The following is a 27,931-nucleotide window of genomic DNA, read 5'->3' as shown; positions in this document are numbered from 1 at the left end:
AATTCTATTCTGTTCTGTTCTATGTATAGTAAGAAAAATGAATTAATAAAACATACTTTTTTAAAAAAACCCTGCTTCCTGCGTGATTCAGGGTGGGCGTATCCCCTTCAGATGGCCAGAGGTGTTCTGGCTGCTGAGCGGGAGAACGTGCCACCTTGCCAAGCAAATATTGGAAGAAACTCCGTATTTCCCACCGTGGGTTTGGGAGGAGGCGAAGGCGAAGGCAGCCTTTTTATCCCGTTGACTAATGATTATTTTATGGGCTCCCTTTCAGTGCAGGTTACTATGGCAATGACTGCAGCGACTCCGACGTCTTCTCCTATGAGCAACCACACCCGGGAGCGAGTCACGGTGGCCAAGCTGACGCTGGAGAACTTCTACAGCAACCTCATCCTGCAGCATGAAGAGAGAGAAACCAGGTAGAATCCAGGCCCCGTCCTGCTTAATGGCCATTCTTGGGTGAGGGTTAGACGTTGTATGGGGGGATCTGCTGCTGGGGACATCCTTAGGTGGAGAGAAGAATGGCCTGGTGGGACCCAAAAATGAACATTTGTGGACTTCCTGGTGTTCTCTGACCTTGGTGGTTTTCTGGCAGATGTTTCATGACCCAACTAGGGAACATCATCAATGCTAGAAGAGAGGAGGAGGAAGGGAAGGAGGAAAAAGAGGAGGAAAAGGAGGAGGAAGAAGTGAAAGAGGAGGAAGAGGAGGAGGAGGCAGAGGAGGAGAAGGAGGAAGAAGAGGAGGAGAAGGAGGAAGAGGAGGAGGAGGGGAGGAAGAGGAGGAGGAGGAGGAGAGGAGGAGGAGGAAGAGGAGGAGGAGGGGAGGAAGAGGAGAAGGAGGAAGAGGAGGAGGAGGAAGAGGAGGAGGAGGAAGAAGAGGAGGAGAAGGAGGAAGAAGAGGAGGAGAAGGAGGAAGAGGAGGAGGAGGGGAGGAAGAGGAGGAGGAGGAGGAGAGGAGGAGGAGGAAGAGGAGGAGGAGGGGAGGAAGAGGAGAAGGAGGAAGAGGAGGAGGAGGAAGAGGAGGAGGAGGAAGAAGAGGAGGAGAAGGAGGAAGAAGAGGAGGAGGGGAGGAAGAGGAGGAGGAGGAGAAGAAGAGGAGGAGGAGGAGGAAGAGGAGGAGGGTGGAGGAAGAGGAGGAGAAGGAGAAGGAGGAAGAAGAGGAGGAGAAGGAGGAGGAGGAGGAGGACTGTGGGGTCCTTGGTGCTCTCTGAGCTTGGTGGTTTTCTTGCAAACATATCTATTCCCCCAATGGGTAACATCATCAGGGCTAGCACCAACTAACCCTAATGCTGATGGGGTTACCTAGTTGGATAATGAAACGTCTGCAAGGAAAAAGAATAATTTCGGATACTTGGCAACTTTACGACAGTTGGAAAGTCCCACAATCCCCTCTCACAATCTTCTGACACCAACACCCACATTACTCACTTAATAGCTGTGGCAAGGAAGGTTCATAAAACGGGGGGGGGGGGGGGCAGGAGACACTTCACAACTGTCTCTGTTTAGCAATGGAAATTTTGGGCTCTCTTGAGGTCGTAAGTGGAGGACTCCCCGTGGCGGGTCTGAGAAGTTACAAGGAGATGAATTCAGCTCCTAAGAGACTTTACTTAAGCAGCAGAAAGAGAAAAATCTGTACAGGTGGGGTTTTCTTTAAATTGTGGAGAATAGTGTGCCATGTTTTTCTCTCTCTGGGCGCACAGAGAATTTATCTGCCAAATAAAACTCCGCACTGGCGACAGGAAGGGCATCTGGCCTTTAAAATACTCGGCTGGCTCCCAGTCCATTCAGAGGCCCAGAACTCCATCCCGCAAAGGGTTATGGGTTCATTAAATAAAGATGAATAGCATGTAAGGTTATAATGTTAATTCTTGCAGTCTTTCCTTAACCAGAATTCTGACCAAAGCTGGCTTTTGTTCTTGGGCACAACCGTTGTTACTCTGCAAACACTTCTGTTGACAAAGCTTATCTTGCCCCTTGTTTGCCAGCTGCAATCTTATCTGGGTTTGTCCACGAGATTGTCTTAACCTTTGCCAACCTTACAGTTGAGACTTTTACAGCTGCAGGAAGAGTTAGCTGGGAAATTCTGGGTGTTGAAGTCCCTCCGTTCCCCCGTCCCCCCGTCTTAAAGTTGCCAAGTTGGGAAACTTTGATGGCTGGGTTCAGACGTCACCCTAAGCCACGATACGACTTGCTTGGTCTGAATGGATGCAGCCCATTTGTGTTCCTTCAAACCAGTGGTTCCCAAACTTGGCAACTTTAAGACTCGTGGACTTCAACTCCCAGAATTCTCCAGCCAGCTCTGCTGGCTGGAGAATTCTGGGAGTTGAAGTCCACGAGTCTTAAAGTTGCCAAGTTTGGGAACCACTGCTTCAAACCATTATGGAGAGCTGGACCATGGCTTAACGTTTGAATCCTGCAACGTGTCTCTTTCCATTTTCTTTCTTTTTTAATTTCCATTTTCATAACATACAATCACATGTATACTATACATAGCCAGTATCACATAGTATTAAAAGATAATTACATCAGTTCCTCTTGTCAACAATGCCCAGAAAAATAAAAACCCATTATTCCTCTTCTGCTCTCTATACACCTCTTTCTTCTACCTCTCTCCAACTTTCTATCTTCCCTCCATCATCCTTTCCTACCCTACTTCCCCTTCCTTTCTCCTTCTCCTCTCTCTACATTCCACTCATCCTCCTCATCTTCCCCCCTTACCCTCTCTCCTATCCCACTCTCCCCATCTTTCTTCTCCCATCTCTTTCCATTTTCTTAATCTTGGATGATCATCCAGGAAGTTGAGGGAGAAATTTCTTGCCCAAGTTGTCTATATAAATAAACCCCTTTCTCTCTCCCCCACCCCCACAACCTGTCTCAATTACCAATAAAGAGATCAGGGTGAGAAATTGGATAATGCGGCAAGGAATAAGATTTGGAATAGGATTTTCTCTTCCCTTTAGTGGTGATTTCCATAATTATTAACTTGCCTTGTGTCGTGCAACTCAAACTTTGGACCCAGGTTTCCATGTCTGGGGTGAAACAATCCTCTTTTTCAGTTCTAAAATAGAATAGGATATTCTTTATTGGCCAAGAGTAACTGGACACCCAAGGAATTTGATGCAGATGCTCTCCGCATCCATACAAGCAACGAAGCCATAAATCATAAGATACAAGCAACAAAATGAGAGTCATAAGATACAAATAGGAGTAAGTAATAGGAAAGATGAGAAGGATCATCATCATAATAATTAGAGTCATACTACATGGTTAAGATATCCCTAGGCGTAAGACAGTGCTGTGGGAATTATGTCTTTAGTTGAGTAATGGCACAGGGGAAATCCTCTCTTTGTGCCTTAGTTGTTTTGGCATGTACCAAAAAAAAATGTTTTGTTTCATAATACGTCATTTGTACCTCCAACCTAGGCAGAAGAAACTAGAAGTAGCCATGGAGAAAGAGGGCTTAGCAGACGAAGAGGTAATTCAAGCACTGCGTGAAGCTGAAATTTTTATAGCTTTGTTTGTTAAGGATTGGTACAATCCTGAGTGATTCAGAACTTGCAAGCAAAATTTGTCTGTGTGTGTGTGTGTGTGTGTGTGTGTGTTTGTGTGTTTGTTTTAATAACATTGGGCCAAAAAAGTCAACAGAAGGAAGCGGTAAATGGAGGAAAGGACCAGCAAGGGGGAAAAATAAAATCCAGAACATTTTCAAATATACACCACATGGTTTCTATTAAAGGAACTACAGTGTGATTACAGCAATACGGTGGCTCGGTAGCTAAGACGCTGAACTTGTCAATCAGAAGGGTCAGCAGTTCGGCGATTCGAATCCCTAGCGCCGCATAACGGAGTGAGCTCCCGTGACTTGTCCCAGCTTCTGCCAACCTAGCAGTTCGAAAGCACGTTGAAAATGCAAGTAGAAAAATAGGAACCACCTTTGGTGGGAAGGGAGCAGCGTTCCGTGTCCCTTCGGGCTTTTAGTCCCATGACCACGGAGATGTCTTCAGACGGTGCTGGCTCTTCGGCTTTGAAACGGAGATGGGCACACCGCCCCCTAGAGTCGGGAACGACTAGCACATATATGCGCGGGGAACCTTTACCTTAAGATGAGATTTGTTTTGTTCAGAGCTCCGGGAACAAGTAGACGTAGCTCTCTTTTTGGCCTGGAGCAAATAAAAATTGGGAAAGCCTTGAGTTAAATTAGTATGCAATGCCATCTTGTGGTTTAGAAACGGTTCTCAAAAAGCGTGGCAGTCTTTTAAACGGGATGTTTGGTTGCCCACAGAAAAAGCTTCGAAGATCTCAGCACGCCCGGAAAGAAACTGAATTTTTAAGGTTGAAAAGGACAAGGCTGGGCCTGGATGACTTTGAATCGTTGAAGGTGATCGGAAGAGGGGCCTTTGGAGAGGTTAGTGATGGGGCAAAAGATTTATTTCCTGGTGCGTTTTCTTTTTTTAAAATTTTAAATATTTTTTTATTGAATAAACATTAAAAAACATCGGACATAGAGCGACTCTTCTTTGTCATTTCCATACATATTTTAACCCAACAACAAACACAATTTCTACTTATTGTACATAGCTACGTTAATCTTATGAACACATTCCCCTATCCTCCTTTATGTATTTATCTCTGCATTATCCACTTCCAGTTTTACAGTCCTCAAAATGTTCTGTTCCTACTCCTTTTTCCTCATTTCCAACCCTTGATACATTTTGTTCCAAATTTCATAATATTCTGTCTCGTTCTCTGTTTTTGATTTCTAGTGTCAAGTCTGTCCTTTTCTGCACAGATCAAATTTTTCTTTATTACCTCTTCTTCTTCGGCGGGGGCATCACTGTTTTCCCAATTTTGTGCATATACCAATCTGGCTGCGGTTAACACACGCAACATTAAATATGTCACTCCTTTACTGTATTTTTCTTTCATTATTCCTAATAGGAATAGTTCTGGTTTTAAATCGTATCTTTTGATCTAACATCTGTTCCAACCGTACCTTTATCTGGCGCCAAAAATCCTTGGCTTTTGTTCATATGATGAAAAGATTCCTAAAGCCGAGCTATATTTCCAACACTGTGGAGATTGTTTCTTATTCATTTTTGCTGACCTCATGGGAGCGAGATGCCACCTATAGAGCCGAGGTGGCGCAGTGGTTAGGGTGCAGTACTGCAGGCCACTTCAGCTGACTGTTATCTGCAGTTCAGCGGTTCTAATCTCACCAGCTCAAGGTTGACTCAGCCTTCCATCCTTCCGAGGTGGGTGAAATGAGGACCAGGACTGTGGGGGCAAGTTGCTGACTCAATTTGCTAAAAAAAATTGTAAACTGCTTAGAGAGGGCTGAAAGCCCTATGAAGCGGTATATAAGTCTAATAAATAAATAAATAAATATAAAACATTTTGTACATTATTTCCCAGTATGTTTTCTTGATGACTTTGGAGGATCACTGAACCAACTCCATGAAGTTACTGAAGGCCAGAACAGAAGGAATAATAGAATAGCAGAGTTGGAAGGGATCTTCAGCAAATGTCAGATTAACAGAATTGGAAGGGACCTTGTGGGTCATCTAGTCCAACCCCCTGCTCAAGCAGGAGACCCTACGCCATTTTTAACAGATCGCAATCCAGCCTCTTCTTGAAAGCCTCCAGTGATGAAGCTACCACAGCTTCTGAAGGCAACTTCTGTTCCGTGGGTTGATGGTTCTCACTGTCAGGAAATTTCTCCTTATTTCCAGGTTGAATCTCTCCTTGGTCAGTTTCCACCCATTGTTCCTTGTCTGGCCTTCAGGTGCTTTGGAGAATAGCTTTGCCCCCTCCTTTCTTTGGCAGCCCCTCAAATATTAGAAGATGCTATTCCTGTCTCCCCTGGTCCTTCTCTTCCCTAGACTAGCCAGGCCCAGTTCCTGCAACCGTTCATCGTAGGTTTTAATCTCCAGTCCCTTAATCCTCTTGGTTGCTCTTCTCTGCACTTTTTCTAGAGTCTGAACATCTTTTTTTATAGTATGGTGACCAAAGCTTGATGGCGCAGTGGTTAAATGCAGCACTGCAGGCTACTTCAGCTGACTGCTATCTGCAGTTCGGCTGTTCAAATCTCACCGGCTCAGGGTTGACTCAGCCTTCCATCCTTCCGAGGTGGGTAAAATGAGGACCCGGATTGTTGTTGGGGGCAATATGCTGACTCTGTAAACCGCTTAGAGAGGGCTGAAAGCCCTATGAAGCGGTATATAAGTCTAACTGCTATTGCTATTGCTAAGTATCCTAGGTGTGGTCTTACTAAGGCTTTACAGAGTGGTATTATTACCTCCCTTGATCTTGATTGCATCCCTCTGTTAATGCAATTTAGGATTGCCTTGGGTTTTAGAACAACTGGAAAGGAAAACTTTACGCATGCTCGTTTTGAATTAGCGCTTCAAACTTGATAATCCATGATTCATAGCTCGCTTTTTTTAAAATCCACAGGTCCGATTAGTTCAGAAAAAAGATACGGGTCATATTTACGCCATGAAGATATTGAGAAAAGCTGACATGTTGGAAAAAGAGCAAGTATGTCCTTTTTTTTGGTTTCCAAATATAACTTTAAAGCACTTGCAAAACAATGTATAAAAGGCATATATTTTTTGCGGTGAATTTTATGTGTGTATTAACTAGGGACTAGTTGTTTTGACCAAGGACTGATTTGACCAGCCCAGTGTGATATGGACAACACCCAACTGAATTTGCATTGGTCGTGGTTGATGTGTAGATCATCTTCTTTTAATGACCCTGTAATCCCTTGTGGGGATGGAGTCTGGGCAATTGAATGGAGCTAGCAAAGGGTTTACTGGCCAGATGCCTTCCCTGTTGCCAGAGCGGAGTTTCGTTCAGCACATCTATTCTCATTGTGCCCAGAAAGAGAAATATCTGCCTCTACCTGGGATCGATCTCACAACCTCCCGATTGTGAGGTGAGAGCGCTACCTCCAGGCCACCGCACCATTCCTGGTAGATGCCCAGATGTCCTCTATAATATCAAAATATTACTCATTCTGACCGTGGGATCGAAAAAGTTTTTTAAAAGTTTAATCAAAAAACTTTTTTAATAAAAAAAAAGGAAAAAAAACTACAGGTAATTCTCCACTTACAACAATTCATTTAGTGACAGTTCAAGGTTACAACGGCACTGAAGAAAACCCGAGTTATGGTCGTTTTTCATACTTACGACCGGAACATGCATCTCCATAGTCACGTGATCAAAATCAGGAGGCTTGCAAACTGGCATGTACTTATGACAGTTGCAGTGTCCCGTGTGTGTGTGTGTGTGTGTGTGTGTGTGTGTGTGAAGTCAACAACTTAACAACTGTTTGCTCAACAGAGGTGGCAAATAAGGTCGTAAAATGAGCAACTAGAAATTTTGGCCTTGATTGTGGTTGTAAGTTGAGAACTACCTACAGTATATCCAAGACATACCGTATTTTTCAGCGTATAAGACGCACCTTTCCCACCCCCACCCCCAAAAGAGTGTGGAAATGTTGGTGCGTCTTATACACTGAATACAGCTATTTTCCACCCCCGCATCCCATTTTTGTGAAAAATGGGCTAAAAAGGGCAATTTTTTCCAAACACGGAGTTGTTTTTCCCTTCTCCCATTCCCCAAAAGGACTCTGCAGGCTTCAGCAGGGCTGGGGGAAGGGAAAAATGCCCCCATTTTGGTGAAAAACAGGGGTGTTTTCCTTCCCCCAGCCCTGCTGAAGCCTACAGAGCGTTCCTGGGGGCCGGGGAGGACAAAAACGTTTTTTTCTTACTTACCTCTTCGAAATCTTGGTGCGTCTTATAGTCCAAAAAATACAGTAAGTCACATAGAGCTTATAATGGAGTTTTTGCTGATTTTCCGACTGCGACAAACGAAGTAAAAAAATTAACATTTGCAACCTAGATTTGCATACGTTTGTACCTCCCTGTTAAGATTTTAGATTTGATATTCTGTGTTTTGTGCATTTTATTCCCGTGTTCCTTTTCGTTGTTGTTGTTGTTTGTTTTTGTTTATTTCATTTGTATGCCGCCCTTTTCCCCCGAGGGGGACTCAGGGCGGCTCACAACTCAAAACAAGGGAAGGGGGGGATACAAACAATTTGACAAACAGCACAACAATACATAATTTAAAAGCGCAACAATCATACCATTCGAGATAGGGGCACGGTTCTTTAGCCCCAGGCCTGTCGGAACAGCCAGGTTTTAAGGGCTTTGCGGAAGGCCTGGAGGGTGGTGAGGGTGCGAATCTCCACGGGGAGTTCGTTCCAGAGGGTCGGAGCAGCCACAGAGAAGGCCCTCCTCCGGGTAGTCGCCAGTCGACACTGGCCAGCGGATGGAATTCGGAGGAGGCCTAATCTGTGGGATCTAATGGGTCTTTGGGAGGTAATTGGCAGCAGGCGGTCTCTCAAGTACCCAGGTCCAATACCATGAAGGGCTTTATAAGTGACGACTAGCGCCTTGAAGCGTATCCACTTAATTTTCACCGAATTAAGACATGGGTGTGACATGGGATGAATAAATGCTGGATACATTTGGCTGTTCTCTCTCTCTCGCTGTGTAAGCCGTGTCATCCGAAGGCGGCATTTTCAGTGGCTGGATTTTTCATTCCCTTTGGGGAAGGTTGTTTTCAGTTTTCCTGTTTTTCCAAAGTTAAGAGTAAGAAAGTTTAGGAAACAAAACAAACCCATTTCCTTCCTCGCAAGTCCAGAAACAGGCAGTATAAATTGACCCGAACCAAGCCCTTCTCTGAAACTTAAGCACAAGCTGACATGCAAAAATTCCAGGGTTATCAAGAGAATTATTGGTGCTTCCTTCGTTTTCTTGGAAGGCCTTCAAAGAAACCCATCTGTTTTTAGGGGATAGAAAAATGGTGCAGTCTCCTGCTGACTTTCTTTGGCAGGAAAAAATATATATTGTTTACTATCCTTTAAACATCCACGTATAACCCAAACGAGGCTCTAAGAGGCTTTTACAAAATGGCACGCCAAGTGTCAAAATAATGGAAACAGAAATGGTCAAAATGGAACAGCGGGGGCTCCAAGGATCATCAAGCGAAGAAGAACAGGTCTTTTGACCATCGCAGATCCTCTTCCAGATTGTCCAACATAGCCAGATATGTCTGGATCCTTGGTGCTCTCCGAGCTTGGTGGTTTTCTTGGAGATGGTGCATTACCAAATTAGGGAACATTATACAGTGCTAGAAAGGAGGGAGGGATTGTGGATGGAGGAAGAGGAGGAAGAGGAGGAGGAGGAGGAAGAAGAAGAAGAAGAAGAAGAAGAAGAAGAAGAAGAAGAAGAAGAAGAGGAGGAGGAGGAGGAGGACGACGGTAGGATCCTTGGTGCCCTCTGACCTTGGTGGTTTCCTTGCAGATGTCTCATGACCCAACTAGGGAACATCATCAGTGCTAGAAGGGAATGGGGTTTGCAGAGAGGAGGAAGAGGAAGAGGAGGAGGGCTTTGGTATCCTTGGTGCTCTATGAGCTTGGTGGTTTTCTTGCAGATGTCTCATGACCCAACTAGGTAACAATCTCAGTGCTAGAAGGGAGTGAAGGAGGAGGAGGAGGAGAAGGAGGAGGACTTGGTGCTCTCTGAACTTGGTGGTTTCCTTGCAGATGTCTCATTACCCAACTAGGTAACATTCTCAGTGCTAGAAGGGAGGAGGAGGAAGAGGACTGTGGGGTCCTTGATGCTCTCTGAGCTTGGTGGTTTCCTTGCAGATGTCTCATTACCCAACTAGGTAACATCATCAGTGCTAGAAGGGAGGAGGAGGAAGAGGAGGAGGACTGTGGGGTCCTTGATGCTCTCTGAGCTTGGTGGTTTTCTTGCAGATGTCTCATTACCCAACTAGGAAACATCATCAGTGCTAGAAACGAGGGAGATACAAGGAGGGGGAAGAGGAGCAGGAGCTGTGGGATCCTTTGTGCTCTCTGTTGCTTAGTTATTTTGCAGATGTTTCGTGACCCAACAAGGAGGAGGAGGACTGTGGGATCCTTGGTGGGCTTTTTGTATAGACACTTCATTACCCAACTAGGGAACATCATCAGTGCTAGAAGGGCGTGGCGTTTGCCCTTCAATGAAATGTTTCCACGAAAACAACCCAACTCGGAGAGCACCAAGGACCTCACAATTCAACCCTGAGCTAAAAATATTCTCTTCCACCGGCGGAAACAGATATCTCCATCTTTGGAGTGTAGGGGACAATCCAATGAGGGTTGTGGTCCAACCTATACTGAGTGCCAGCGAGTTAGGAAAGGCTGCCTTGCACCTGACAGCAATAAAAGTATCATTGCCCTGAAAACTGTTTTATGTACAAATGTGTTTGGTAGGCAAACTCCTTTTTAGGCCTTCAACCTTGATCTGATTGGCCGTGTTCCTCTTGCAGGTGGCTCACATCCGAGCAGAAAGAGACATCCTCGTTGAAGCCGATGGTGCCTGGGTCGTGAAGATGTTCTACAGTTTTCAGGACAAACGCAACCTTTACTTGATTATGGAGTTTCTTCCGGGAGGTAAACAGTTTTCAGCGAAACTATTTCAGTGACTAATTGAGAGTGGTGCGGTGGCCTGCAGGTGGAGCTCTCACCATCAGGAGGCGGTGGGTTCGATCCTAGGTAGAGGCAGATATTTCTCTCTCTGGGCACAGTGAGAATTTATCTGCCGAACAAAACTCCTCATTGGCGACAGGCGTGGCATCCGGCCAGTAAAACACTTTGCTAGCTCCATTCAGTTGCCCAGACAGACTCCACCTTGCAAGAGATTATGGGGTTGTTAAATGATGATGATTTCAATAACTAATGGGACATTTCAGAGAATATTTTTAGTGAAAAACCGCCATTTTCCCAAGGTTGAGATTTGTGTTGACTCAAATCTGCTCAGTCTGGCAGCCATTTTTTCCTCTCACTCCTTTAATGGTGGGGAATATTTTATTTGCGTTGACTTGGAGCCTATGTCATAATAACATTAAGATAAACCCAACAAGAAACTAAAAATCAAAACCATGAAATCTTGGTAGCAATGGAGTTGGGCCACATAACACTCCTGGAACGCCTTCTGCTTATTCCTCAGTGAAATGTCCTTTGTGATTAATCCCCACAATTAATATGTGGAATGGCTTAACTCCAGAAGTTGTGGATGCTTCATCTCTGGAGTTTTTCAAAAAGAGGCTGGACAGCCATTTGTCCAGAACAGTATAGGATCTCCTGGGGGTTGGACTAGAAGACCTCCAAGGTCCCTTCCAGCCTTATTATTCAATGATCTATGATCTTGGCCATATTATCATAGTCATTATTAGAATATTGGAGATTGTACCATGTTTCCCCGAAAATAAGACAGGGTCTTATTTTCTTTTGACCTCCGAAATAAGCGCTTGGCCTTATTTTTGGGGAGGGCTTATTATTTTTGAGGTGCAGGAGGTGGTGAGCGTGGTCACCTCAGGGCTTCTGCTGCTGTGTTGCCATATTTTCTGGGAGGGCTTATTTTTGGGGGAGGGCTTATTTTAGCGCATGCACTCAAAAGCCCGATTGGGTTTATTATCTGGGGAGGAGGTCTTATTTTCAAGGAAAGAGGGTATCATTTGAGGGCGAAGATTAATTCTCTGGGGTTGTGGGTTGGCTTCTGAACGTTTTGTTATCATGTTAGGTCACATCTTCAGTGGCGTTTGGGGGATGTCAGTATTGGTGTTCTTCAGTTTATAAGGGCTCCAGGTGTGAGTGTGTCAAGTGAGGGTCTTATGGTGGGTCTTGTGATGGGTCAGGGGTGGGTGTGTAAAGTGACGGTCTTGTGATCAGGAGGTGTTGTAGCCCAGCAGGAGCTGTTGGAGCTGCCACCAAACTCCGACAGCGAGGGGCCCTATGAGTCGGCTTTGGAGGATGTGGAAGACCCTGGATAGGGTTCCGACTCTGAGCAGGGTGCAGAGAGGCTGGTTGGCCACCAGGAGGCGCCTGAGCCTTGGACCAGTGGGGAGGAGACAAGGGAGATTGATCCAGAAGCCAGCAGTGAGTTGTTCCTGGATGCACGCCATCGAAGAGCTACTCGGCGTCAGGAACAATTACGCAATTACAGGAGGTAATTGCGCTCAGCTGATGGTCATTAGGCTCCTCTCCAGACTATAAAAAAGACTGCTTGTGACACACCCTTCTTGCAGAAGTCAACGCATTAACTAATGTTGAAGAACAGAATTGTGAGCTTGGCAGGCTGGATTGCTGCCAAGGCTTGTCTGTGCCGGTTTGCTGCCAAGGACCTGTCTGTCTATTAATAAATTCCGTAAAGTATCTTTGGCTCGGAGTGTTTTGGTGTGGGACGAGGAGGGTCAGAACAGGGAGGATACATCAGGTCAGAGTCATTTAAGAGGTGAGCTGGTGAGGTAGAGGCGTGGATCACGGTATCATTTTCATTCATTTCCCCCCTCTATCGAAACCAGCTGTGGTGGAGCGCAGTCTGGATTCCCAGAAGGGCAGAGGACCAAGAGACAGCCAAATTTAGAGACTCTAGCTGGGAGAAGAAGAAGAAAAGATAAGACAGCTCCTTCCTAGCAATTCTCAGACTATAATGATGCACATTTTCTACTTTAGTTTGGCAAGATTCTGTCCGTAGGCGAGAAGCAATAAAGGAAGCTGCTCCGAAATAACTCGGTGTGTTCAGGTTTTTTTTGCTTTTTGACATCAGCTAAATACCGTCTGTGTCTCGTTCTCCCTGATTCAGGTGATATGATGACTTTGCTCATGAAGAAGGATACGCTCTCTGAGGAAGAAACACAGTTTTATATCTCAGAAACCGTGCTCGCTATCGACGCCATTCACCAGCTGGGGTTCATTCACAGAGATATTAAACCTGATAATCTTCTGCTGGACGCAAAGGTATCTCATGTTCCTGTCTGTCCTCTCTCTTGAGTCCTTGTTCTAGGATGGAATGTCTCAGCAACTTTCAGCTGGGTGGAACTTTCAACTCCCAGAATTCCCCAGAATAGAATTCCGGAACTGGACGTCCACACTTCCGGGAGTTGAATTCTGGGAGTTGAAGTCCCACGCAGCTGAAAGTTGCTGAGATTCAGAAAAAAAAAAAACTTCCAGCAGATATCTGTGGCACCACCAAGGTTGGGCTACGGTTGGCTTCGTCATCCCGCTTCCTTTTATGAACACAAAAATCTCCTTTTTGTAGAGATGAGTTCAGAGAAAATGGTTAGGAAAGGTAATACAATACAGTAGCAAAGTTGGAAGGGACCTTGGAGGTCTTCTAGTCCAACCCCCTGCCTAGGCAGGAAACCCTATACCATTTCAGACAAATGGCTATCCAACATCTTCTTAAAAACTCCCAGTGTTGGAGCATTCACAACTTCTGAATGCAAGTTGTTCCACTGGTTAATTGTTCTGACTGTTGGGAAATTTCTCCTCAGTTCTAAGTTGCTTCCCTCCTTGATTAGTTTCCACCCATTGCTTCTTGTCCTGCCCTCAGGTGCCTTGGAGAATAGTTTGACTCCCTCTTCTTTGTGGCAGCCCCTGAGATATTGGAAGACTGCTATCATGTCTCCCCTCATCCTTCTTTTCATTAAACTAGACATACCCAGTTCCTGCAACCGTTCCTCATATGTTTTAGTCTCCAGTCCCCTAATCCTCCTGGTTGCTCTTCTCTGCTCTCTTTCTAGAGTCTCCACATCTTTTCTACATTGTGGTGAAAAAAGAGAGATATTGGTAGAAAATGAAATATGTTAATACTGTTGATGATATATAGCTAAATAAGATAATATTGTTAAGTGTGGATAACCAATTAAGTAAAATGCTTTTTATATTGAAATGGATTTGAGGATATACGCTACATGTAGGAACTGGAAATAACAAATGGAAAATGAAATGATAAAGTTGATACACCTTTTTCTAAAGGGGGGAAAAATGATTTTGTTTATTTGTTAAGAAAAATGCAAACTTAAGATGGAAATAGGGTAAGAAAATGTGGGGCCGAAGTTAGAAATGATAAATGCGATGTAAAATGGATTATGTATAAGAGAGAATGTAACAAAAAATTTAAAAAACTACACAAAAAATATAAAACTGTATAAAACGTCTATGTATGTATGAATGTGTTTGTGTGTATGCATGTGTGTTTATATGTACACACACACACACACACATATATATATGCACGCACATACACTCATTCATTCATTCATACATACTGTACATATATATGTATGTATAAAATTACATTTTATGCAGGTTTTTTTTTTAATATTGGAAGCTGCCCAGAGTTACTGTGTGTTAGGATGGGAGGCCAATAAATTTTACAAATAACATAATAATAAAAAAATTGCTTTAAATCCATTTGCGTGTCGCTTTCTCAGGCCCGATGAAATTGCAGTTTTCTGCTTGGGTACAATCTGCTATTTGATGATTAGATGTAAATCAGGGAATAGCTCCAGAAGTACTTCAGAAGTTTGCATCAGTCATCTGGATTAATCATATGAGCATATGAATGTGAATTGAATATGAATATGGTTTTCTTTCTGTAGGGCCATGTAAAACTCTCTGATTTTGGGCTATGCACAGGTTTAAAGAAAGCTCACCGAACTGAATTCTACCGAAACCTCACGCATAATCCACCAAGTGACTTCTGTGAGTACTGCAAATTCCGCCTTACGATAAATATTCCGCATACTGTATTGATGGAGGAGGGTATTTATGGCTCGAGGTTGAACTGGTTCCTCTATTGCTCCTTGGCTAAAGTAATGTTATTTCTGTTATGCAACCATTTATACCAATTATCCCAAATTTCATAGACTCTTCTTTGTCCTTTAATCTTAATGTCAATTTATCCATTTCTGCACAATCTAGAATTTTTCTGAATCACTAGTTCATCTGGGGGGAAATAACTGCATTTCCAATGTATATTTCCAAACGTTATTCTGGCTGTAGTCAACAAGTGTTAACGGTGCACCCACTAATGGCAGTAGATATAAGATGGTTTTGTTATTGGAGAGATACAGGTTGATAGACGGAAGAGTATAATTCAAAATTAGCTAAACTTAGTTAAATCCAGTGGTAATAGGTATAGTTAAATAAAAATTGATAATGATAGTAATATATACAATGTTGAGCTGTTATGATAAGTAATAATTGGATATGAGAAGGGAAGGTTAGAAATATTTTTGGACTATATATAAAGATTATTAATAACAATAATAATTATAATAAAAAACCAAAACTAGATACAGTTAAGTTTTAACTAATAGGGGGAAAATGTTACGATACAGGATATAGTTAAATAAAGAAAGGATAACGATAATAAACTATATATATGGAGGATTAGAAAATCTCGGTATTAAATATTATGGATGTTTAGCTAAAACAAGATATGAGGATATAATGTTAATGGAGGATATTGTAAATAAGTAAATGAAATGCCAGCATGTGGTTATGTATTAAATCTTGGTACGCTTTATGATGAAGGACGTTTAAATAATGATAGTCAAACAAAAGTGGAGGTATGATGATGGTAATATAATAAATATCTGAGTTAAAATATTAGAATTAATATGAATTGTATTTGATGACGGCGGAAGAGATGCACAAAAGCCTTTTGTAACCAACTGATACAGTTTCTGCCAAGGTGGCGCAGTGGTTAAATGCAGCACTGCAGGCTGACTGCTAGATCAGCAGTTCAGCGGTTCAAATCTCACCGGCTCAGGGTTGACTCAGCCTTCCATCCTTCTGAGGTGGGTGAAATGAGGACCCGGATTGTTGTTGGGGGCAATATGCTGACTCTGTAAACCGCTTAGAGAGGCCTGAAAGGCCTATGAAGCAGTATATAAGTCTACTGTTATTGCTATTATTGCTATTATTTCTACAGTATGTAAAGGAGGATTTGTATGTTTGTTTTGAAAATAATTTTTTTTTAAATAAAATAATAATAATAATAAGACCTCCCTGAAAATAAGGCCAAGCACTTTCAAAAGAAAATAAGACCCTGTCTTATTTTCGGGGAACCACAGTGTATATAGGCACCCTGACACTACAATGTTAACGTGATGATTGGAAGTTGTTACAGATGGAAAAAATCAATACAAATCTATTAAAAAAACCAAGATGCACCATTTCCAACATTGCATCCCCAAAGATTTGGTGCAGAACTGCTCTCAATGCATTGCGATTCTACGTTGGGGAGACATTTAGGGAAGGAAAGAAATAATTAAAATAGCTTCTTTTTTTAAACGTTTGCATGAGAAAAGGGCCCTGTCATTTATCCCTGTGACTTTTTGGGCTCCTGAACCGGAACCATAAGCAGGCTGAATGGTTATAATGCCCTTAAAATGGAAAACATTCACTTGGTTCTTTATTTTGGGACTCAGCGTTTCAGAATATGAACTCCAAAAGGAAAGCAGAGACGTGGAAGAAGAACAGGCGACAACTGGTGAGTATTTCCTGCAGACCTGCTTCTACAAAGTCCGTCCGACGTAAAAAAGAAAATGTTTGGAGGAAGTTAGGTGGTCTTCAAGGCCTCCTTGTTAGCTCCCTGAGCTTGGGTTTGTTCCTGCAGGCATTTCATGGCCAAACTAGGTAACATCATCAGTGCAAGGAGGAGTGGGGTTTGTGGAGAGGAGGAGGAGGAAAAGGAGGAGGAAGATTGTGGGTCCCTTGGCGCTCTCTGAGCTTGGTGGTTTTCTTGCGGATATTTCGTGACCCAATTAGGTAACATCATCAGTGCTAGAAGGGAGTGGGGTTTATGGAGAGGAGGAGGAGGCAGAGGAGGAGGAGGAGGAGGAGGAGGAGGAGGAGGAGGAGGAGGAGGAGGAGGAGGAGGAGGAGGAAAGGTGAAGGAGGAGGAGGAGGAGAACTGTGGGATCCTTGGTGCTCTCTGAGCTTGGTTGCTTTCTTGTGGACATTTCATTACCCAACTAGGTAACATCATCAGTCTAGAAGCGAGTGGGGTTTGTAGAGAGGAGGAGGAGGAGAAGGAAGAGGAAAGGTGGTGGAGGAGGAGGAGGAGGAGGAGGAGAACTGTGGGGTCCTTGGCATTCCCTGAGTTTGGTTATATACTTGCAGATATTTTATGACCCAACTCGGTAACAACATCAGTGCTAGAAGTGAGTGGGGTTTGTGGAGAGGAGGAGGAGGAAGAGGAAGAGAAGGAGGAGTAAAGGTGGAAGAGGAGGAGGAGAACTGTGGGGTCCTTGGCATTCTCTGAATTTGGTTGTATGCTTGAAGATATTTTATGACCCAACTAAGTAACATCATCAGTGCTGGAAGGGAGGAGGAGGACAGTGGAGTTCTTGGTCTTCTCTGAGTTTAGTTGGTTTCTTGCAGACATTTCATGAACCAACTAAGTAACATCACCAGTGCTAGAAGAGAAAGGGGAGTGGGGTTGTTCAGAGATTTAAACTATGGGGTGCATCCGTTGCTTACTTGCAGACATTTTATGACCCAGTTAAGTAGCATCATCAGTACTAGAAGGGAGGAGGGTTTGAGGAGTAGAAGAGGACTATGGGATCAATTCCCTCCAGTGCCTGTTATTTATTTTTCTCATGGCCAGAAACCAGAAGCAAAGAAGGCTACAGCAATGCCTTTTTTCAGAGAATCTATAAAAACCAAACTAGACCATAGATTGGGGGGGGGGGGAGAGGGAGGGTCTCCAAGCTTGACTACTTTATGACTTCTGGACTTTAACTCCCAGAATTAGCTGGCTGAGGAATTCTGGGAGTTGAAGTCCGCAAGTCGTAAAGTTGCCAAGCTTGGAGAGACCCCTGCCATAGATGGAAGACTCTGTTCTGCTTTTTTTTGTTGGAAAGGCATAAAAACCTGGATTGGTTTCAAAAGGTGATCTCCAAAATATCATTTTTTTCAGGCCTATTCAACGGTCGGGACTCCGGACTACATCGCGCCCGAGGTTTTCATGCAGACGGGTTACAACAAACTCTGTGATTGGTGGTCTTTGGGGGTCATCATGTACGAGATGCTAATAGGTGAGAGGAACCCAAACTCGTGTTCGTGTCGTGCCGGTGACCGTACCTAACCATCTCATCCTCTGTCCTTCTCCTTCGGCCTTCCTTCTTTCCCAACATCAGGGCCTTCTCCAAGGAGACTTCTCATTTGGTGGCCAAAGCATCGAGGGGGTCTTTTCTCATCTTTGTCTTTGGTGGCCAAAGTCTTTGAGTTCCAGCGTCAGGATCTGCCCTTCCAAAGGACAGGGCTGATTTCCTTTAGGATTGCCGCCATTTCAAAGGTGTAGAATAGAAAGCAACAGTCGGAGGTTGGAGCTTGGAGGTTTTTTTAGTCCAGCCTCCTGCTCAGGCAGGAAACCCTACACCACTTCAGACAAATGGCTGTCCAATCTCTTCTTAAAAACATCCAGGCATGGAGGGAGGGAGGGAGGGAGGGAGGAGAGAGGGAGGGAGGAAAGGAGGGAGGGAAGAACGAAGGGAGGGAGGGAGGAAAGAAGGAAGGAGGGAGTGAGGGAGGAAAGAAGGAAGGGAGGGAGGAAAGAAGGAAGGAAGGATGGAAGGGGGAGGAAGGAAGGAAGAAGAAAGGAAGGAGGGAGGGAGGAGAGAGGGAGGAAAGAAGGAAGGAAGGAGGGAGGGAGGAAAGAAGAAAGGAAGGAAGGAGGGAGAAGAGAGGGAGGAAAGAAGGAAGGAAGGAGAGGGGAGGGAGAAAGAAGGGAGGGAGGGAGGGAGAAAGAAGGAAGGAGGGAGGGAGGAGAGAAGAAAGGAAGGAGGGAGGGAGGAGAGAGGGAGGGAAAAAGAAAGGAAGGAAGGAGGGAGGGAGAAGAGAGGGAGGAAAGAAGGAAGGAAGGAGGGGGAGGGAGAAAGAAGGAGGGAGGGAGGAAAGAAAGAAGGAAGGAGGGAGGGAGGGAGGAGAGAGGGAGGAAAGAAGGAAGGAGGGTGGGAGGGAGAAAGAAGGAAGGAAGGAGGGAAGGAGGGAGAAAGAAGGAAGGAGGGAGGAAAGAAGAAAGGAAGGATGGAGGGAGGGGAGGGGAGGAAAGAAGGAAGGAAGGGATAACAGCATAACAGAATGACAGAATAACAAAGTTGGAAGGGACCTTGGAGGTTTTCTAGTCCAACCCCCTGTTCATGCAGGAAACCCTACCCCATTTCAGACAAGTGGCTGTCCAATTTATTTTTAAGAACTTCCAGTGTTGGAGCATTCACAACTTCTGGTGGCAAGGAGTTCCACTGGTTAATTGTTCTCACTGTCAGGAAATTTCTCCTTAGTTCTAAGTTGCTTCTCTCCTTGATTAGTTTCCACCCGTTGCTTCTTGTCCTGCCCTTAGGTGCTTTGGAGAATATCTTGACTCCCTCTTCTTTGGGGCAACCCCTGAGATATTGGGGAAGTTGGTTTTGGAGATAGAACCAAGGAGAATTAATATGATGCTCTCTATCAGTGGAACAGAAGTTGCCTCCAGAAGTTGTGAATGCTCCAACACTGGAAGTCTTTAAGAAGATGCTGGATAGCCACTTGACTGAAACGGTATAGGGTTTCCTGCCTAGGCAGGGGGTTGGACTAGAAGACCTCCAAGGTCCCTTCCAACTCTGCTATTGTATTGTATAAGTTTGTTCCAAGTACTTAAATATTGTTCATCTAGTCCAGCGCTTTCATTGTCTCCCATTTGACAGGATACCCCCCATTCTGCTCTGAAACACCCCAAGAAACGTATAGAAAAATTATGAATTGGAAAGAAACGTTGGTATTTCCGCCGGAAGTTCCCATTTCAGAAAAAGCAAAAGACCTCATTTTAAAGTAAGTAGAACAAGTGTTTCTCTTACATGGGTAGAAAACCCATGAATGAGCAATTTTGTTAGCCTGCTGTTGATAATTCTACTTTGCTTCGTCATTATCCTGAAGAAACTTTACATTATAACGATAGAATTACTCGTCAGAGAAACTTAGCTTATGGGATGGAAGGGCTGTCCTTTTCATGCAAGTGTAGACTCGTAAGTATTACGTTGGCCAGTGGGAAGGAAGCCAGGGGTCAAGCGCCAGAGAAATGAGGAGATTCAGGCGGTTCAAACAGCTATAAAGATTGCATTGCAAGCTTAAGCTCCCTACGAGAATCTGAACTACTAACAGCCAAGGGAAATTAGCGGGAGATAAGGAATTCATGGCGGGCTGGACTTAGATTTCTTGTGGGTGTGAAACAGTCATGGGTTGCCAAATTTTTTACTACTGACTCAGGCGTGCTCCCGCCTGTGAAAAGTATGTTGCTAAGTGAAACATTTGTTCCGTAAGTTTGCCCCATTCTACGACTGTTCTTCCCATCGTTGTTAAGCGGATCGTTGCATCTGTTAAATTAGTCACACGTGACCCCAGGACACTGCAGCAGTCATAAATACAAGTCAGTTTCCAAGGGTCTGAATTTTTATCACGTGGTCACGGAAATGCCACAGCGGTCGTAACTGTGGAAAACGATCCTCAGTCACATTTTTCACCACCGTTGTAACATCGAACGGTCACTAAATGAATCGTTGTAAGCCAGTAATAACTTTCCTTCCCTTTAAAAAATAAAATCTCCCCTCTCTTCCAGATTTTGCATCGATGCTGAAAACAGAGTCGGCAGCAACGGAATAGAAGAAATTAAGAGCCACGCATTTTTCGAAGCGGTGGATTGGGCCCACATCAGGTAGGTTTAGCGGAAAATGAAAAATGGAAGAATTCAGGAGAAATGGAGGCATAGACAGGACTTTACGAACTGCCGACAGTGGGCAGGGCCAGCCTGCAATACTGCATTCTCACCACTGTGCCACCACAGATAGATAGATAGCAATAGCAATAGCGCTTAGACTTATATACCGCTTTACAGTGCTTTTACAGCCCTCTCTAAGCGGTTTTACAGAGTCAGCCTCTTGCTCCCAACAATCTGGGTCCTTGTTTTACCGACCTCGGAAGGACGGAAGATGGAGTCAACCAGGGGTTGGTTCCGGCTTCTTCTACTGACGGTTCGCTCAGGGATGTGATTTGGGTGCACGGGCGCTTCATGTGCATGCGCAGTAAGTAAAGTAAGACTTCTGCACATGCACAGAAGCAAAAAACAAGATGGCGGCGCCTATGGGGCACCACCGATAGAACCGGTTCAGGGGCGTGGCCAGCCGACTTACTGCCTACTCAGCCGAACTGGTCCGAATTGGTAGGAACCCACCTTTGGAGTCAACCTTAAGCCTGGTGAGATTCAAACTGCTGGCAGTGGGCAGAGTTAGCCTGCAATGCAGCATTGTAGCCGCTGTGTAGCAAGGGAGGGAGGGAGGGAAGAGGGGGTGGGAAGGAGGGAGGACACATGTACCGCTTCACAGTGCCTTTACCGCCCTCTCTGAGAAGCTTACAGAGTCAGCCTTTTACCGACCTGAGTCAACCTTGAGCCGGTCAGGATCGAACTGCTGGCAGTTGGCAATGTGTCAGCCTGCAATTCTGCATACTAACCACTACGCCACCCCATATAGCTCCCTCAAAATACACACTTGTCTTAAGGAGACACCACCCGCGTTCAACAGCCGGCTTCTGAACTGTGTCCAAAATGTCTGTTGCTAAGCGAGACATTTGTGAAGTGCGCTTTGCCCCATTTTGCGACCAGTCTTGCACACGTTTGTTAAGCGGATCCCTGCAGTTGTTAAGTTAGTCGTTAAGCGAATCTGGCTTCCCCATTGAAATTTGCTTGCCTGAAGCAACCGTCATAAATACGAGTCAGCTGCCAAATGTCTGCATTTTGATTGCGTGGCCATGGGGATGCTGCGGAGGTTATATTGATGGAAAACCGTCGTATGTCCAGGTCAATGTGTGCTCCCCTGGATCTACCTGGAAAGGCCTCTAAATGAATTCAGGATGGAAGTAGCGGATATATTTGTTTATTTTGTTAGAGGTGATTGTTAGGTAAGCTCCCTGTTTGGAGAGCGAGTACGTTCAGCGAAGCGTTGTGAGAGTTGTGTTGGAGAACACACAAACTAGCATGCAGAGACACTGCATTTTAAATAGGCTTTTACTTTCGTGGAAATAGAGGTATCAGAGTCCATCAAACAGTCCAAGTCATACATGGATAAGACAGTCAGTCATCAACGTCTTTCAGTTAAGGCATAATCCAAATAACACAGTCCAGTACCATATAATCGGTTCAGAACTCAAAGTTTGCTAGCAGTTGCAAAACTTACAATAGCTGACGGCACTTTCTAACAGCCAGCTTCCAAAAACACTCAGATCAGATCAGCCCAGCATCTAACCAACAGAGTGCTATCAGTCGTTCTGGCTCCCTCTAATGGGCGATTGAGGAAAACAGCAACCAATCACATTTTACAGTATGATTTAAAGAAACAGGTACAGCATTGTTACATGATTTATATATTGCCAACCCAACCGTTAGATTATATTTCTATGATTTATTATTTTATTTTAAAGCAAGATTCAGTTGCGCTGATCCCAACGTTGCTTGTAATCTGTCTGACCTTTGCTTCTCCTTTTAGAGAAAGGCCAGCTGCCATCACTATAGAAATCAAAAGTATAGATGACACCTCCAATTTCGATGAATTCCCAGAATCTGATATTTTACAACCAGGTGAGCATGATACTCATGGATGTAACAATACCTTATGGTTGAGAACAGAGGGGAGTGGGGGGAGAGGAGAGAGGGGACAGAAAAGAATGGAAGAGGAAGGAAGAGGGGAGGGGAGAGAGAGGAGTGAGAGAGAAAAGAACGAAAGAGAAGAATAAAAGAGAAAAGGGGAAGGGAGAGAGAGAAAAATGAAAGAGGAGTCTGAAAGAGAAAAGAGAGGGAAGAGAAAGAGGAGAGAAAGGAGAGGAAAGGGAGGGGAGAGAAAAGAACAAAAAAGAAGAATGAAAGAGAAAAGTAGAGAGGAGGAGAGGGGAGGAGAGAGAAAAGAATGAAAGAGAAAGGGGAGGGGGAAGGAAGAGAGGAGAGGAGAGAAAGGAGAGGAAAGGGAGGAGAGAGAAAGAACAAAAGAAGCATGAAAAAGAAAAGGGGAGGAAGAAAAGAGTGAAAGAGAAGAATGAAAGGGAAGAAGAGGGGAGGAGAGGGGAAGGGAGAGATGAGAGAAGAGAGAGAAAAGAAAGAGTAAAGAGGGGAGGAGAGTGAAAAGAATGAAAGAGAAGAATGAAAGCAAAGAAGAGGGGAGGAGAGGAGAGAGAAAAGAACAAAAAAGAAGAATGAAAGAGAAAAGTAGAGAGGAGGCGAGTGGAGGAGAGAGAAAAGAATTAAAGAGAAAGGGGAGGGGAAGGAAGAGAGGAGAGGAGAGAAAGGAGAGGAAAGGGAAGAGAGAGAAAGAACAAAAGAAGCATGAAAAAGAAAAGGGGAGGAGAGAGAAAAGAATGAAAGAGAAGAATGAAAGGGAAGAAGAGGGGAGGAGAGGGGAAGGGAGAGATGAGAGAAGAGAGAGAAAAGAAAGAGTAAAGAGGGGAGGAGAGAGAAAAGAATGAAAGAGAAGAATGTAAGAGAAAAGAAAAGGGGAGGAGGAGAGAGAAAAGAACAAAAGAAAAAAGGGGAGGAGAGGAGAGAGAAAAGAACGAAAGAGAAGAATGAAAGAGAAAAAAAGGGAAGGGGGAGAGAAAAGAACAAAAGAGAAGAATGAAAGAGAAAAGGAGGGGGAGAGAGAGAAAAGAATGAAAAAGAAAAGAAAAGGAGAGGGGAGAGAGAAAAGAATAAAAGAGAAGAATGAAAGAGAAAAAAGGGGAGGGAGAGAGAGAGAAAAGAACGAAAGAGAAAAGAAGAGGAGAGGAGAGGCCCCCATGATTTAATAACAAACATGTAGTCCGAGACCCGCTTCCTGCTTTCCACTTGCACCAACCTTTACGGAAACTCCCCCCCCCCCCCGTTTCATCACAATCGCATCTTTTTTTGCGTTCTAGTGCCGAACACCACCGAACCGGATTTCAAGTCCAAAGACTGGGTTTTCCTCAATTACACCTACAAGAGGTTCGAAGGGCTGACTCAGCGCGGCTCCATCCCGTCTTACATGAAGGCCGGGAAGTTGTGAGAGACGCAGCGGGCCAGGAAGCGTAAGAACTCAGGTACCCCGCCTGCCTCCGCTCCGTCTCCACCCGCTCCGGCGTTCCCGCAGACCGGCGCCCCCGCGGACTCTCCCTAAACCCTCCCTCCAAAAAGAATTAAGGAATTCTACCGGATTAGAATTTTCCGAGACTACGGACAGTTGGCAGTGCCAGCTGGCGGCTTCTATCAATAGCGAATTATTTTTGTTAAAACTTTATTACAACAGAGGTACTGGAGATTGAAAGGGAAAAAAAGAGAGAGAGAGAAGAGAGAGAAAGAGAAAAGAAGAAGCAAACCGACATTTCCTCTTTGTATCTGCACTGCCGAAATGTACATTGTAATGGTCAATTCTGCCACCTGGGTCACTTGGTTTATGGTTTGAAGAGTGGTGGGTTCCAGCCGGTACGGTCCTGTACGGCCATACCGGTAGTAGCCGGGAGCAGCTGACAGCGTGCTGGTACGGTGGTTCGTTTGGCCCACCCGCCTGCCCGCGTTCTACACCAGTTTTTAAAGCAACCGGCCAATTGCGCACGCACGGACACACAGTGAGCTCCGACAAGCAGCTGGGTGTTGCGGGGGTGATGGAGTGCGTATACGTGCGCAGCGCATGCGCACGAAAGGACACACGGCCCAGTGAGCACCATACTGGTAGCGGCGGGGAGAGGAACCCACCACTGGGTTTGAACTACATGTCGGTTCGCCCAGGTGTTAAAACGAGGGTGTTTGTGTAAGAGGTCTATTGTGGTGACGCAATGACTCCAAACTAATGACATCTTTTACTCCGCCTTCCAGCTCAGCTTCTTCATCAACAAAGGCGTTTACCTGGGCAGTTTTTTATGGTAGAAAGGACAGGTAATCCTCGACTTACAACAGTCCATTTAGTGACCATTTCGAAGCTGCGACGGCGCTGAGAAAAGTGACCCGCGGCCTTTTTCTCCACACTTGTGTCCGTTCCAGCCTCCCCGTGGTCACATGGTCAAGCTTCAGATGTTTGCCAACCGACTCGTATCTGTGACGGTTGCAGTGTTCAGGTGATCCCCTTTTGCGACCTTCCAACCCACAGAGTCAACACGGAAAGCCAGATTCGCTTAACAACTGCGTGACTCACTTAACGCCTGCGGCGATTCACATAACAACTGTGGCTAGCAAGGTCGCAAAAGGGGACAGACGAACCGAGGCCTGGCCTAACCAAAGAGGTTTGGGGGCCCAGTTTGCGGTCGTACGTCGAGGATTACCTGTCCGAAAAACGCAAAGAAGGGGAAGCCACGTTCGATAACGCGCTCCCCAACGGAGGAAGGACGGTGGATGTAAAAAAAAGCCGTCGTAAAGTTATTTAAACGCGCTATTTTTAAATAGGATTTTTTTTTTTGCCACACTCGTTGGCTTCTTGCTCTTGCTCAGGGCTCCTTCGTATTAACACTAAAGAGAAGCGACTCCTTCAGATTGTAATTCGTAATCAAACTGGTTTGGAACTGGATTCAACCCTTAAGGTGAGCCTTTAGCTGCTTTCAGAAGGGAAACAAATCAGGGGTGAAATCATACCAGTTCGCCCGAACCGGTAATAAAAAAAAACGAAACCGGTTCGGGCAAACTAGTTTTTCCAACGATCAGCTGTGATGCCCGATTTATATTAGCTAGAAAGCAGGATTTCCTGCTTTCTAGCTAATATAAATCGTGTGGCACAGCGGATTCCCCCCACCCACCCACTCGCTGTTCGCTTACCTATCCTGGCGCTTCGTAGCAGGCTCCGCCCACTCGCCCGGATGTCATCACGTCCGTTTTTGACGCTTTGCACATGCGCGGGAGGTCCTCCGTGCGCTCACCGATAGCGAAGATAAGTGGATTTCACCCCTGAATCAAAGCGATTGCCAGCTTTCATCTCAAATCGCCGGAAAACATTTTTAAGGAGGGGAAAAAAAAAAAAAATACATCCGGCGTCAGTTCATCCTTTTTTTGCTTCTGATGTCGCTACGATGCTTCATACCATTTTGTTCTCCTCTGAGTACCAAAGATCCTGAAATTGCTTGACCGATTATATCTCGTTTTTTCTTTCTTTTTCCTGAACGATAAAAGGCGATTCGCTTTTCTTTTTGTAAACAAGGGGTTCTTTCAAAAAAAAAAAGAAGATAAAAATAAAATCTTTCCTTTTTTATTTTCGAACTTGCCGAGTTCCCTTGAATTAAAATCCTGCCGATTGCTGGGTTTAGGGAAGCGGTTTATTTTTTTTTTTTTTTTACGAGGGGAGTTGAGTTAAAGAGGATAAACAGAATAACAGGAAGGGACCTTGGAGGTCTTCTAGTCCAACCCCTTTCTCAAGCAGGAGACCCTACGCCATTTTAAGACGAAACCATTACTTTCCATTTTTAGTTTCTGAACTTGTCGAGTTCCCTTGAATTAAAATCCTGCTGAATTGCTGGGTTTAAGGAAGCGGTTTATTATTTTTTTTACGAGGGGAGTTGAGTTAAAGAGGGTAAACAGAATAACTGGAAGGGACCTTGGAGGTCTTCTAGTCCACCCCCCTTCTCAAGCAGGAGACCCTACGCCATTTTAAGACGAAACCATTACTTTCCATTTTTAGTTTCTGAACTTGTCGAGTTCTCTTGAATTAAAATCCTGCCGGATTGCTGGGTTTAGGGAAATGAGGGTGGGCTGAATGCTATATTTGACCGATTTATTTTTCTATGGGGAGTTTTGAGTTAAAGAGGATAACGGAGGGACCTTGGAGGTCTTCTAGTCCAACCCACTGCTCAAGCAGGAGACTCTAGACTATTCCGTTCAAAAGGTTGCCGGTCTCTTCTTCAAAAGCTCCAATTTTGGAGGCAAGCCATTCCACCGATTAATTTGGAATTTTAGATTTACAGAAGCTGGAAGGGACCTTGGAGGTCTTCTAGTCCAACCCCCTGCTCAAGCAGGAGAGCCTATGCCATTTCAGACCGGTGGCTGCCCAGTCTCTTCTCAAAAGCCTCCAGTAATGAAACACCCACAGCGTCTGGTGGCGAGCTGTTCCACTGGTTAATTGACTGTTGGGAAGTTGCTCCTTAATTAGAGGTTGCTTCTCTCCTTGATTAGAGTTTATTTGGGGAGTGGGGGGGATTTACAAGATGAGGTCTTCGTAACATTAGCAGGGGGCATCGACAGGGGGCTTCCTGTAAGCCCCACCCCTTCTCAGCACATTGAGTGACATCATGACACATACAGAAATGGGGCGGGACTTACAGGACAACATTAATTTTGTTATTCTGTTCCCCTGCAGACACTACTGGCCCAAAACTCACGATTAGGTGCCCAAGTCTTAACGATGAGTTTCATATTTACATTTTTTGAGTGCAGGTTTTGGTTTTCCTTTTTTTTTTTTTAATCCAGCAATTCCTGGGAGCATTAATCTGTTTCTTCCAAGATTGTTCTCATTTTATTCCCAACATTTTCAAGCCGGTTGTTACCTGATTTGTTTTGAGGTCGATTTCATTTCAAACGTTCGGGATTTGAATGGCTACTGTACCTTTCCTCTTTTTTTTCTTTTTTTTATAAAAAATTAAAATCCGAAATAAATTCCCGTAGTTTGTGGTTTGCAAAAAAAAAAAGTTAACAATAGAAGGCATTATAAATATTTATATAAGGCTTTTTACGGCATATGAAATAAAGATGGCACTTTTTAAAACATTAAGCAGTCCTTGCGTTCGATATGTTAAAGCATGGAAAGTCTTAATAAAGGAGAATATTTGTAGCCCAGGGTTGAAATGAAGGGATCCTTGGTGCTCTCTGAGCTTGGTGGTTTTCTCGCAGACGTTTCATTACCCAACTAGGAAACATCATCAGTGCTAGAAGGGAGTGGGGTGTATGGAGAGGAGGAAGAGGAGGAGGAGGAAAATTACTGTGGGGTCCTTGGTGCTCTCTGAACTTCGTGGTTTTCTTGCAGACGTTTCATTACCCAACTAGGAAACATCATCAGTGCTAGAAGGGAGGAGG

At 44.6% G+C, this 27,931-nt stretch overlaps 1 protein-coding gene across 1 annotated transcript; it reads left to right on the top strand.

The window, feature by feature from the left end:
• The first annotated feature begins 274 nt into the window (after nt 1-274).
• Nucleotides 275-27,629, top strand: STK38L (serine/threonine kinase 38 like). The gene is made up of 14 exons (XM_087722367.1): nt 275-419; nt 3,426-3,477; nt 4,285-4,407; nt 6,456-6,539; nt 10,386-10,509; nt 12,701-12,855; nt 14,502-14,604; nt 16,338-16,399; nt 17,831-17,948; nt 19,596-19,719; nt 20,504-20,599; nt 22,425-22,516; nt 23,824-26,690; nt 26,848-27,629. Exons 1-13 carry the CDS (start codon nt 286-288, stop codon nt 23,949-23,951), a joined length of 1,395 nt encoding a protein of 464 aa, XP_087578493.1. The 5' UTR covers nt 275-285; the 3' UTR covers nt 23,952-26,690; nt 26,848-27,629.
• Nucleotides 27,630-27,931: the final 302 nt, after the last annotated feature.

This window comes from Thamnophis sirtalis, unplaced genomic scaffold (assembly GCF_051295495.1).
Source record: "Thamnophis sirtalis isolate CommonGarterSnake01/CBP01778 unplaced genomic scaffold, rThaSir2_p1.2 scaffold_9, whole genome shotgun sequence".
Lineage (NCBI taxonomy): Eukaryota > Metazoa > Chordata > Lepidosauria > Squamata > Natricidae > Thamnophis > Thamnophis sirtalis.
Note: the sequence above shows the minus strand (reverse complement) of the source record. Positions and strands in the feature narration are given on the sequence as shown.